The following is a 13,381-nucleotide window of genomic DNA, read 5'->3' as shown; positions in this document are numbered from 1 at the left end:
CCTTTGTCTAAAATGCTTAAAGAATTGCAGTGTGCAAATCATTGTGACTCCGGTGATTTGAAGATTGTAAGATCACTGTGTCCCATGCATCAGTATTATCATTAGAAACTTATCACAAGACAGGCCAAACATCCTGCCTTTGTTCCAGGGATTGTTGGAAGCTACGGCTATACCTAATACTCCTACAAACATTAACCAACAGGTCCTGAATCTAAAGCTTTGATAATCACATCAAGGGAATCAAACGCAAGTGTCTCACATCTTGGCATTTCCCTTTTCTGTCTCCTTCAGTTCCTTCTGTGCTGGGTCGTCTCACCTCTGGCAGATTGTTAGCTTGCTGATTGCTGACTGTTTGACAGCATGTTGAAAGCTGCAGACAGCAGAAATAGCTGCCAAAAGTTTTTCGTGGCTCCTCATGGGAACATTTATTAACATTGGAAAGAACATCTGATTAACATAACTCCAGCTTCTGTTGTAGGAGCACCAAGTAGCCAGTCCCTGACCAGTGAAGTGGGTTTGAAACGATAGAAAACAGTCAGAACTGTAGCCGAGAATCGTGCAGAAGCAAAGACATCATCTCTGAACTCTGGATGATGCAACTGTGGCCGATGCAACACAAGCTGATGCAGCTTGTTACAATGACAACATGGTTTCTTCGGCTGGAAGGAAAGCTAAGGACTGATTTTGCCAGGTCCTATGGCCAAACACTTCTTTAATAGCAAAAATAATGTGGTTTAAGAGTGGTATTCAGGACTCCCAGCTTGTGCAACTCCTCTGTGCCCTTGCAGTGTTGTGCTGTGGCAAAATGAGTTGCTCTGTGGCAATGTTGCTTTTGTGTTGCTTTTCCTTAGGTAGAGAGTTGTGAGAGCAGCTCCCACAGCATGGATGAAGTCTCACTCAGTGAATTTGGGGAATGGACCGAAATCCCTGGGGCTCATCACATCATTCCTTGCGGTTTCATTAAAATTGTGGAGATTTTGGCCCGCTCCATTCCCGAGTCTGTCATTCAGCTCCGCAAGCCAGTCAAGTGCATCCACTGGAACCAATCGGTCAGCAAGGAGATTGAGAGGGTGGCTGACCACAACAGTGACCTCCCCGAGGAGGACAAGGGCTCCGATGTCTTCGTAGAGTGCGAGGACTGTGAGTTCATCCCAGCTGACCATGTCATTGTGACTGTGTCCCTGGGAGTCTTGAAGAAACGCCACGAGAGCCTGTTTCATCCGCGCTTGCCTGAGGAGAAGGTGATGGCGATTCAGAAGCTAGGAATCAATACGACTGACAAGATTTTCCTGGAGTTTGAAGAGCCTTTCTGGAGTTCTGAATGCAACAGCATCCAGTTTGTCTGGGAAGATGAGGCAGAGAGTGAGAGCTTGACTTATCCCGAGGAGCTGTGGTACAAGAAGATCTGCAGCTTTGATGTACTCTACCCACCAGAGAGGTACGGCCACGTCCTGAGTGGCTGGATCTGTGGAGAAGAGGCTTTGATTATGGAGAAGTGTGATGATGAAACTGTGGCAGAAACCTGCACCGAAATGCTACGTAAATTCACAGGTCAGCCATGCTCGGGTTCCTTTGGTGAGTGGAGAGGAGAGGGAGAGTGGGGTTGGGCTGTTGAATAACCGCTAGGAAGGAAATGCACTAAAGTAATTTTTAGTTCTTTGGCGTTTTATGTCCCTTTGAATGGGCTGTGCATGTGCTTCCAGCATACCTCCTGCTTGGGTGTTCCTGAAAGCTATTTATACAGAGGGGCTGATAACCAGCTCAGGAAGTGGTGGGCAGAAGTGCTTGAGGATTCCACATCCTCTGCTTTATTTAATCACAAATAACTCTTCAGCAGCTGGAGCTGTCTGACTCAGTACTCCTGAGGACTGATCTCAGCTGTGGAAAGCAGCATAGCTCTCTTGGAGCCAGTGGAGTTGAACCTGTTTACATCAGCTGAGATGCAGTGGTTGAATCACATCCCTGACTTCCATTTAACATGAGGCTATATGGAAATCTCATTGGCCTAAATTTTGACGAATCCATCGATCTCGGAGAGTTTCCATTGCTGGGTGGTTCACCTAAATCTTCCTGGACTTCACAGGTTTCACATGTACTGAGCACACATCGCATTAAAGGCAGCAGTTGGAGCAAGACAGGTCTTATGTGTATTATGCTGAGAAAATCCAAGATGAAGTCACTAAAGGTAGTAATATTTGAACAAGCTGGGCCTTAGTTTGTCTGCAGTCACTTCTCTAGAGCTTGCACACATTACCAAGGAAAGGGCTTTTTTTTCTGTGGAGTTATTAGAGACCCTCTGATGGGAGACACTGTATAAGTTCAAGCATAAGGTAATAATGCTGAAAGAAATAGTGATTGACTTATTGGCAGTCTTGAAACAAGGATTTTGGATTTATACATAATTATAAGCAATTATAAGAGCAGTGTCCTCCAAGATTAGGTGTATTTTATGCTATTCTACAGATGGGTCCTATGACTAAGCTATTTATATCTGCTTGCTAGCTTGTGTTAGCCTAGTCTCAACACCCAGTGGGTTTCCATCCTTACCTCTTGTCCATGGATCTCCAATTAGCTGGAGAAATTTGCCTTCACAAGTGTAGCTTTCCTCTGTGCTTACAGAACATTTGCTACCGACAATGCAGAGATTGAGAAAAAGAGTTCTTGGGAAGTTGAGGACTACCTGCATAACTGGCTACTGCCAGAAGAGGTTTTACATTTTACTACTCTCTTCAGAAATCATAGGGTATACTTTGGATTCAGAAACCCTAGTGCAGTGACCAAAACTGAATCCTTGTTTCAGCTTGTTCAGTGTTGCATTTATGTTGGATGATGAACCCGTGGCTCCCCTGCAACCTGCAGAGAAGTAGGATGAATCGGTCAATGCTGGACTCTGGGCAGCTTCCCGAGCTGTTTGTTTTCAGCGGTGTTGGGTATCCCTACGTTGTGTTGCAGTGTCAATACATACATGCCTTCTTTCCTCCTGACCTCAGCAGGCCAACTGCTGCCCTACGCAGGCGTAGCAGGAGGCTATTCTCCTCTTCACGGCCAAGTTGTTCCAGTGCCGATGTCTCCCAGAGCGTATAAACAACCTTGTTTGTTGCAGCTCTTCTTGCTTAAGACGGCTTATTTTTTAAAATGCCTCGATTCGTCAGTGGGAATTTGGCTCTTTGGGTCTTTCTTAGTTTGGCAGCTAGGCGTATACTCTCCCTCTTCCTTCTTGGGCTCCTTCACTGTTATTGTTTACATGTGTTGGATGTTCCTTTCTTCCCCCCAGGATGGAAATATGTTGGCACTGGGTCGTCAGTATGTGCTGCAGTTGCTGTTCCAGCTGATACTGCACCTGGTCACTGTCCATCAGACTCTTCAGCAGTGTGAGCTCTGTCTCAGCCTTCTGCTAATCCTGGGTTATCTAACCCTGGAGAATTTTAGACTGAATTTACCAGGGCCTTTCCCTGTAATGAACATTTTGTGCATAAGCTGAGAGGTGGCCTTTCAGCTGCTCAAAACTGTGAGAAGAAAACCTGTTGTTGGAGCGCCCATTACACGATATGACCTGTTCCACTTTCTTCCCCCAAAACTTGTTAGTTTGTAGAAAACCTTTTCGCAGATCTTCCGGGATGGCCTTGCTAAGGTAGCTGGGTTTATCCTGTTACTCTTGCTCCCATTTTCCCTAGCAAGTTCACAGAAGAAGCAATACCTCAAGGGTTGTCTGGACCGGGTGCCAGGCAGGCTGAAACGACAGAAGCGTGCTCAGCTCTCCATGCACCTACCATCTTCTCCACTAATCTGTTTCATTGGGAGTGGGTTAGACCAGCTGGGAGGTGGCTGTGAGGGGACAAAGCAGCCTTCTGTCTGTGATCTAACTGTAGTTATTCCTGAAAATGAATGGACTTCTCTGGTCCAATTAGCACCACCAAACCGAGCTTTTAAAGTGTTTCCCACCACCCAACTTCATGTAAGTCAGCTAACTTAGTTGGGAAACTAGTCCTCCTAGGGTCCTAAGCTCAGCAGAAAGACAGATTCTTCGATGAGGCAGTTCAGATCTTCCATACGCCACTTGGTGCTCTGTGACATCTTCTGGAGAAGCTTTTCTATACTGGGTATAGAGAGAGCCTTATAGTCAGTAATGAAAGTAGGTAGTATGAGCCTTTTAATGTTCACTTTGCCTTTTTGTAGCTTTTATGTTCTGGTTATAAAATCCCTCAAGTTCTTATTTCTTACTTTTCTATTAAAGAATTAATGCTTTACCAAGTAGGTTCCCATCTTCAGCTGTGTTTTCCCAGTCCATTGCTCATGGAGTCCTTTGCTTTGGCTTCAGAGGGTGTTAGACCAGTCCTATGTTAAAACCATTTTTTAGACTCAGTGTTACTTCACACTGAGAATTCCTCTCGGAGGGGGGATGATCTGCCTCTGTGACCTTACATTTCACATGCAGGTTAGTGTTGCGGATTACCTGGTTTTGCTGTGAAAAGCTCCAAGGATTGTTCTAACCTAAGAACCATTGACAATTACTGGTTTTCACAACTGGATGGCTGAAAAGTGGTGTCCTCTAAATCTGATTAAATGGCATACCTTCGAACAATTAGAATTCTCGCTCTGGTTTCTCTGTTGGCTAAGCTGAGAGTGTTAGAAGCCTGAAGGCAGTAATTGCAGGCGTGCTCAGTTCTGAAGGACTCGCTGATTTGTCAAGCTGTGGCTGGAGATGCCCTGAGTTGTCCTCCCCATCTTCCAGCTATTTCTCTAGAGGGGAATGGATCTCTTTTCTTCTGCATCATATCTACCAGCCCCATGCCTGGGATACCCTAATGTCTGTCTGGTGGCTGTAGGTGCTAGTGTGTGGGTAGTACCACAGATCTCTGTTGGCCTTGATGGGCTCTTAGGTACATTGCTCACTGGTAGGCAACTAAATTTGGGTGTCTTAATTTAGATCTCAGAGTTGATTTTATGATAATCCTGTGTCTTATAATCAGCCCCATAACCAATAAATCTGTGTAGCCACACCTCCCAGTAGCTGAATAAAGATGAGATTGTTTGAGGCACACAGAGTTATCTTCTATAGCTTCACAAGTAGAAATCTGTGGCATAAAGATTGTGCCCTCCTATTTTAGTGGCAGCTAAGATTCTTTTTTTAGCCATTTTATCTCTCTTTGGAAACTTAAAAGTTTCCACTTCTGTATTAATTGTTACTTTTATCTGCAGTGAAAGGCACATGTTTACCCATCTATTTAAGGGCAGATTGAGAAAGTTCAATTAAATACATTCCTTGAATGAGTGTGGCCCTCCTAGTCTTTCTAGTTTCTGTCTTGCAAACGACAGTTCAGGATCAGAGCTTGTGTTACACGTTCCTGTCTGACCTTCAACCAAGCTTCTCCTGTGTGCAGCAGAAATAAAAGCCTCCTGATTTTTCTCTTAGAAACAGCTCCTCACGTTAAAAGGTGCATAAATGCAGAAGCGCAGGGGCACAATAGTTGCACAATGGACACTTGGATCATGCTCACACGGTCTCGTGTGCTGGAGGACCTTAAAGGAGCTCACAAGAGCTGATACATCTGCACCACACAGCATAGTGCTAGGTAAGGAGACTGGCTTCGGTTCTGGGAGCTGTACAGCTGTGTTTTAATGCACCCAGGCTCCTTAGCTCTTCTCCATACTGGCAGCTGGCTCAGGCGTCTCTGCCTGAAGCTCTGCCATCTGCCCAATGCCACATGCTTCATGTTGCTGTGCTGCAGTTTCCCGTCTGATGAAGTTGCTACATGAAGAATAATTCCCTGGCGGGAAGGCTGCGGTTCACCTGCTTGTATACACAGTACAAGGTCATCCGTGGGAAACACTAGAGAGAGACAAAGCTGTTGCTTTTACCAGTTTTAACAATTGCTCTATTAAATATTGCTGGATTTATACAGTCGTTGAATGGGCTGATGACTCCACAAACCCTTTCATTAACAAATTTCAGTCTTTTAGCAGATCTGTGGCCTTAGCTGCAGGCTGACAAGCCCTCATCTCATTGCTTGTAACACTGTGTGTTCCTACTGTTGATCATCTTTCTATCGACATCTTACTTGCTGACTCCTGTATTGAAAATCTTCTGGGTACCTTGACAGCGGAACATGAGAATATGTGCCAGCTACAGAAGAGGCACCACCAGCCCACTGCAGAGACTCCTTTTATTTGAAAATCCATTGTGTGATTGTTTTTGTGTAATGCAGTGTGATGGATGAATGCTTTGGCCCTGTTTGGTGTTGTGTTGTCTAACAGCTTTCATAGTGTGTTCTCCTGGGTTTTCCCACAGACCTTAAAAATAAAACGTGATAACTTACTTCCTTGACGCATCTGAGAGCTCCCTGTTCTCAGACTCCCTTGGGCTTTTCACTTCCATCCCAGGCATTCCTGCTTTGAAGATTCTTGGGGGAGCATATTTTAGAAGCTTTGTTATGCTAAGTTCTTATTCCTGAAACAACATTCATTTGTAGGATGTGTTTTGTTTGTAGGGTATATTTATTTGCTAGTCTGTGCCATATTTTGATCTGGGGGTTAGTGGTTAGAAAGTGTTCACAGTGTACTCTGGCAAGCCATCCAGGTGCCTTCGCTCTGATTTAGCCTTATATTTCATAGTTCTGGCTGACACATGATACTCCTAAAACCAGTAGCTGAACCTAGGATGTAACCTGCTCCTGATTTTAAGGAATTAAACGCATGACTAAATAATTGTTTAGTAGGACTAAATAATGTAGTGCCTAACTAGTCTTTACAGTTGGATGTCTCCCTCTCTAAGCCCTGATGAAGAAAGTGGGGGAATTCAGATCATCTTCATAGCAGGCTAAGCATGCTGAAGTGTTACAGAGTCACGGTCTGAAGCGGGCACAGGAACTGTGCAAGATGTAAACGTGTTTCAATTACTCTTGCTTCTTGTGCTGACAATCTCACAGACTCCAGCAGCTGAACCTTGCCTGGCTATGGGAGGTTGCCTCAAGGATGGGTCTCAGCTCTCCTGTGGAGAGAATTTATCTTCATTGCAATTCTCCATGTCCCCTCTCCCTATTCTTCTCCTGCCAAGCCAGATGTGATCACAGGCCACCAACAAAATCTCAGTTAATGATGCTGAGATGGTCTCAAACCAGCCTAACAAGAGGCTTTCCAACATATGACCCTCCCTATTTCAGTTCTACCGCAGGCTCTTGTGGCACCAGCTGGTGAGCTGCTTTGGCTGCAGTCCTGGATCCCATGTGCTCCTGTACTTTTTGGGATAGGGACGATGGCTGATGATGGCCCTGTCATTGGTTCCCTCAGGTGCCCCTCAGCTTTAGGTCCTATATCCTTTTATCAGTGGAAATCCTACAGCAATCTAGAAATCCTACTTCCAGCCTCAAAAGCCTTCTTTCCATACCATGTGCAGCCCACAGAATGGGTCTGTTGAATTTTAGGTTATTTATGGGGAGCAACCGGGTAGCAGTTGGAGTGAGTAATACAGGTTTTGAAAACTTTCTGACAGGTTTTCCTATGCACCTGCATAGTGAGGATTTGCCTTCTAACATCCTTGTCTCCATCCCTGTTTGGTGGCAAACCTCTCTCACAAGACTACCTAAACATCCAGTTTAGACTGGGCACCCAATTAAATACTGAGGTGACATGAATCATACGCTTGATCACCACCATGGCAAATGAGACCAGGAAATGTTCTGTATTTTCAAACAAACTGTATCCAGGGTTCCCTGAAGCTTCCCAATCTCTTAGGAACATAAGCATTTTAATGATCTTTCCCAAAACGGAACACTGCAGCTGAGATTAAAAGGGATGCTATTTCTGTTATGTAGATATTTACAACTCAGTAATAGAAAAGAGGTATGTTTTAGGGCCTCTTTACTGTAGTGTGCAGGCTCTGCTAGGATGTATTTTCAATAAATCAGACTGAACACATGCCACTCCACAACTTGCACAGGCATCGTCATGTTTTCTTTGAGACACGATCTTACTTTTTGTCTTCTGCTTTCCGCCCAGGGAATCCAAACATTCCGAAACCTCGCCGGATCCTGCGGTCCTCCTGGGGCAGCAATCCCAACTTCCGTGGATCCTACTCTTACACCCAAGTTGGGTCTAGTGGGGCTGATGTAGAGAAACTCGCTAAACCACTGCCTTATGCTGAAAGCTCCAAAACTGCTGTAAGTATGGCCCCTATCAGTTCTGTGGGAAGAAGACTAACGTGATGGTGGGCAGAGGGTTTTCTGGGGGGAGGTTGAAAGAGACAGGTTGGGCCTCCAGTAGTGTGTTTTCCATTTTTTTTAATTTTTTTTTTTTTTTAAATACATACCCCTCTAGACAAATAATGTATGTAGGATTTTACCTTTAATGTTTGGAATCCCAACATCTCAGGGATTCCCACATCTCTCTCTGAAATTATTGAGAGCTGGGAATCTGCATGACTTTTGGAATTCTGATCTCTGTGTTTAAAGACCATTAGCCTTGTTGGCCGGTTCAAAATTCCCTAGGAAAGCACGTTACTCTGTTTTAAAGCATAGTCTGAATATGTAGCATTAAATGCATGATCCCTGCTAATGGCTGGGTCTGAATGTGTCAGAGGTGCATGTTAGGAAATCTTTCTGTGTTGGCAGTAGAGGGTGAGGGAGGCCCAGTCCTTGGCTGGGGGACTCGTGCATTGGCAGGAGACAATGAATTTGCTCCTCAGACACTGCCTTTGCTTTCTGAATATAGCATGGAGAACAAGAGCACACATGGAGATAGTTACCGCAGCTCAGCTGATGAGCAGTAACGTATTAAGCCAAACTCACCCCGTCATTCAGGGTTGTTTGTCCAAATCCAAAGAAAACGGCTGACGAATATGCAGCCTCCAAGCATCTACCCAGTCCATCTCCTCCATCCAGAGCCTGACCCCACCATGTAATTTTGTTCGGCACAGAATTCTATTAAAAAGGTAGCAGGAGCTTTAGGAATCTTTCTCTGTAGTTCTTAGGGAAGAAAGGTACCTGCAATTCCTGCCTCAGAACTGAGTTGGCAGCAATTTTAGCAAGCACCTAGCTATTGATGTAAAAGGTAAGACACTGTGTCTCACCCTGTGGGTTTTGAGACATGACTACTTTTCCTTCTGAAACTGCAGTCCAGAAAAAGAAATCCTTAATGCCTAAAAGACTGAAGCATAATTTGGGGGAGCAAAAAGAGGAGACGACAGAGAATAAGGTGTTCAGTGACTCATGCAGATTTGTTTGAGGTCATCGGAGCTAGTGTCTGGATCTATGATGGTGCCTCAGCCCTGAAAACAGCTCTGCATAGCAACGAGGACAAGCTTGACCTTGACAAACCCATGCTGTGCCTGTCCCTGTGGTGCACCGCATCAGGATTTTGAGAACCAGTAGTCTAAAAAGACTGGTGTCAGCTTGTGGGGATGTGGGAGGGCACAGAAAGTCTTTTCTTCTTTTAGCCTCGTGTCTGCTTTCCAAAGCTGCTGAGTTTTTCTGCTTTTCTTGTCCTCTCCAGCCGATGCAGGTGATGTTTTCAGGGGAGGCCACTCACAGGAAGTATTATTCCACTACCCACGGTGCTGTGCTTTCTGGGCAGAGAGAGGCCGCTCACCTCATTGAGATGTACCAGGACCTCCTGCAGTGCCGGAGCTGAAGGGCCCCATGTTTGTGAACACCACCAACTCCTAAATCCTTGTACAGGTGTGTGGAGGGGTTCTTTTTAAATTTCAGTTCACAGTAGAGCAGTCTCTATCTTTTTCTATTAAAAAAAATTGCCCCAACTGTTTAAAAAATTAGTCATCAATAGCTTAATTTCCGTGTGCTGTATTGTTAACAGGGAAGGGTGCTCCTTTTGTCTGGTAAACTGTTTCTTTGTCATTTTAATTCTAAATTCTCTTTTGGTGCCTATCATATTTTTTTTTTCCTTTCTGTATTGTAAGTGCCTTCTATACTAAAATAAATGTTGTAATAAAAAGACTGGGTGCTTTGGTACTTCCTGGACACTTCACTCAGTAACTTGCAACTCTTCTATTCAACTTTATAAAAATAGGGGGTTTCTCCCTTCCTACAAAGTTTGGAGTAGGAGGATCTTGAGATAGATCTGGATCGTCAGTGTACCGGTTGATCTTAAATGTTTGTTCAAAGATTTGCACTTTAGAGGCACAGTCATTGCCTTGTACAGATTAGCATAGAAATCACTCTGTATCACTACATATTTCACTCCGTGTGTCACCTGTCTATCAGCTTATGTGGGCCTTTGGGCTTCAGGAAATATGCCTATAATTTCGTGGGGGAATTTGTCTTCTCTCTGGGTTCGTTCAGCCAGTCGGGGAAGTTATCAAAGGAATGGCAGTGCTGCAAAGCAGAAACACACAGCCTTGACGAAAGCAACGTCGGAGACTGCGTCCACATTTGGTCTGGAATCGTATCTTGGATTTGAAAGGAGTGCCCCAGTCTTTCAGCAATTGGTTTGGTTCACAGAATGGTTTTGAGGTGTACAAGTTAGGCTTCCCTCTAAGGAAACTAAACCAGGTACACTTCTCCAGGAACTCCCCAGGTATGGTGCAGCCTGTAAAGACAACACCGAACTCTAAACTATCACTTGTCCTTCACGCATTCTTGAACCATGTTGTGGAAGGAGCATTCATGCCTGTGCACCAGACTAAAGTGCAAAGTAAAATCCCCAAACTGCCGTAGTAGTGCGTATACAGCTAGAGTGTAGCCTATGGCTGTAACTGGGGCAGCTAATCCAAGTGGAAAACACCATGCAAACTTATGTGGGAGTGTGGGTAAGAACGGGAATGATGAGAAGCAGCATACTTGAACTACCTCTGTGATGAAACTCTGTGACGAAATCTTTTGTTGGACAGCAATACCCAAAATAGGTGAGGCTTTCACCCCCCACCCGCAGAAAAGAAGGTCCAACAGTCTGAATGACAGCATTGATGCTGAAGAGTTTTCTCAGGGAGGTCAAGGCCATTCCCACTAGTAAGGAATTTTGAAGGAATGTAAAATCTTATCTCAGTCATGTTACATCTGGATTAAAAATATGTTTTCCATGGAGCCTACGTGTAATACCTGACATGGGCTTCAATTAAATTTCTTAAATGCAGTTATCCCAGACTTATGCTTAGTCCAAATACAAGCTGGGCAGCCCTGGGTTATCTCTGAAGTGTTGAGACCTTAGGATACAGCTTGGTAAGCTTAATTTTCTCTGTGGGGGTGCTGCATCTCACACCTGAGTGATTTTTATTTGTCCAAGAGGAGGTGGCACCCCAGAGCCTCTGATACACAGTGACTACCCCCGTGTCCCTCCCTGTATGTTCAGATTGGGCCCAGTTGTGTATAAATGTGCTTGGTTTATCAACAAGATTAATTCTCATGTTAAACTATTTCTGCAGTAAAGCAAAAGGCTGGGAGACACTGCCAGACCAGCCAGGGGCAGAAGGCTGATCAAACAGATGTCCTTCCTTCCTTTGCTTGGGTGGAAGCAGTTTCTCCTCCACGTTTGGGCAGAGAGGCCACTGCTGCTGAACCATGAGAAGACTAAACACCGGTGCCAAGGATAAGGAATGCTTGGCAAGGTTTGTTTAGGAGCCTGCCAGCTCCTCTTGTGTGATCTGGAGAGCACATCTTCATCTGAACAGCACCTCTGGCAGTGACCCCCTCTTGCAGTGACCGAGTAGAACTGCTTCAAAATCACTCAAATGTGCTTGAAAAAATAGTTACACATAAAGTTGACGAAAAAGGGAAATTTAACAAGAAAAAGCTTTGAAAATTAACTCGGGGTCAATGAATAAAAGTAATGCAACAAGGCTGTCCTAGTGTGTACCACTTAAAACTTTGGGAAGAAGTCCAAGCTAAAACGTACCTTCTGGGTGGAGAGACAAACTGGTTCCCAGTGGAGCCTTAAGGCAATCACCTATAGCAGCCTGTATGGAAATAAAAATTTCTGATCACGCAGTGTAAGAATTACATCACGTAAACGTGCTTTGCATGGAAGAATCTCTCAGAACTGGGGTTTTCCTATTCCAGCAATGTAATCTGGACCAAAAAGGTCTGGTTAATGCAAAGCTAACAGGACTGTGGTAAGTGAGAAACCATCTGTGTGCTGTATTCAAGCTGCCCCTCAGTTTAGTGAGAGGATTCTCCATTGACACAAATAGGCTTCCTGAAAAGAAACTTGTTTATTTTTAAAATGGGTTCTAGTTTTAGTCACTGAAGCATATGCGTGTGTGTGTTCGTGCACATGGTTTGTTTCCCTCAAAGAGTTTTCTGATTGTGTAGGCAAATATTTGCTGGGACATATGTTTCTTCAATAAGCCATAAGCCCAGTGGTACCACGCCAACTTCCAGTTATGTCCTGAAGAGGAGTTGGGCGCAGAGTTGGGAAACGTGCAGGCTTCACAGATCATCAGGGTTTGGGATCCCCTGAACTGTATGGGTTTAGAGAGAAGGCTTTTGAGAACTCGTTCTGCCCTTTGAGCCTCAACCCAGTTCAGCAGTGCTCGGTGCCGCTACGGCAAACGCAGAACACGCACGTGTGTCTTCTGCACCGTCGGGCAGAGATGTTACGAGCCATGGTGCATCGAGGCCAACAGCTCCTTTCCGAGAGTGGCATTTCATGCTTTGGTGTCACCCGGGCTGACACGTGTCCTCAGAGGACACTTTCTTGCTAGGAGGCTTTGTAGCGTGAGGGTTTGAAGCTCAGCTTTTTGCTTTTGGAGCCTACCTTCTGGCAAATGGCTGTCCTCACTGCAGGGCTAGGGGTTTAACCTGGGTAATGTTCGGCTCTGCTCTTCCCCTGGGTTAACAACTTTCACGAGGACCTGTGTACAATGTGCCCTTTTGTTAATGAGTCCGTTTGTTGCCTTATGCTTTAATTGCATGTCCTCCAGCTTAACAGGAGTACTGTCCCCCAGTCTAAGCAGCCCCTGAACTGTGCAGATGTGTGTCAGTAGGCACAGCTGTTAGTAACTAGCAAGGTTTTGTCTTGACCTTCTGAAAGGTGCCATCTGGAATGAGAAAACACTTTTTTTTTTCCTTAGAGCTATAAATCCTGTTCTTTTTTTGAAGTCAAGCGAACGAAATGTAGACATCAGCATAGTTTTAAAATGTCTAAACAGTTTCCAAAAATAAAAAAGTTTGCAGGATGAAGAAGACGTGTCTTTAGTTGTTGCCTTATCTCTCTGCATTTCATTTATCCATCTGGCTGGCTGCTGGCCAAGGGTTCACGCAAGGAGTGAAGAATGTGTCTCATTTTGGCATCTGCTACCCCACGTGAAGCGTGCGTACTCTCTTTGTGCTTTTCTACGAAGGATCTGGGGTGGGAGTCGCGTTGCCTAACTGCACCTATTTAGAAGTGGGATATCCAGCTGATAACTGACTTACAGAGGGTCCTTCTAGAGCCA

The 13,381-nt window shown here is 44.9% G+C and overlaps 1 protein-coding gene across 2 annotated transcripts in view; it reads left to right on the top strand.

The window, feature by feature from the left end:
- Window positions 1-9,937, top strand: part of SMOX (spermine oxidase) — a 60,856-nt gene extending 50,919 nt beyond the window's left edge. For both annotated transcript variants that reach the window (XM_049791583.1, XM_049791574.1), the window contains exons 5-7: window positions 852-1,551; window positions 7,996-8,156; window positions 9,487-9,937. In XM_049791583.1, coding sequence (XP_049647540.1) covers window positions 852-1,551; window positions 7,996-8,156; window positions 9,487-9,624 — 999 coding nt within the window. In that variant the 3' untranslated portion in view covers window positions 9,625-9,937. The remainder of the gene's footprint in view (window positions 1-851; window positions 1,552-7,995; window positions 8,157-9,486) is intronic.
- Window positions 9,938-13,381: the final 3,444 nt, after the last annotated feature.

The sequence above is a fragment of the Accipiter gentilis genome, chromosome 3 (genome assembly GCF_929443795.1).
Source record: "Accipiter gentilis chromosome 3, bAccGen1.1, whole genome shotgun sequence".
NCBI classification, from domain to species: domain Eukaryota; kingdom Metazoa; phylum Chordata; class Aves; order Accipitriformes; family Accipitridae; genus Astur; species Astur gentilis.
This window is presented reverse-complemented; position numbering and strand designations above follow the sequence as displayed.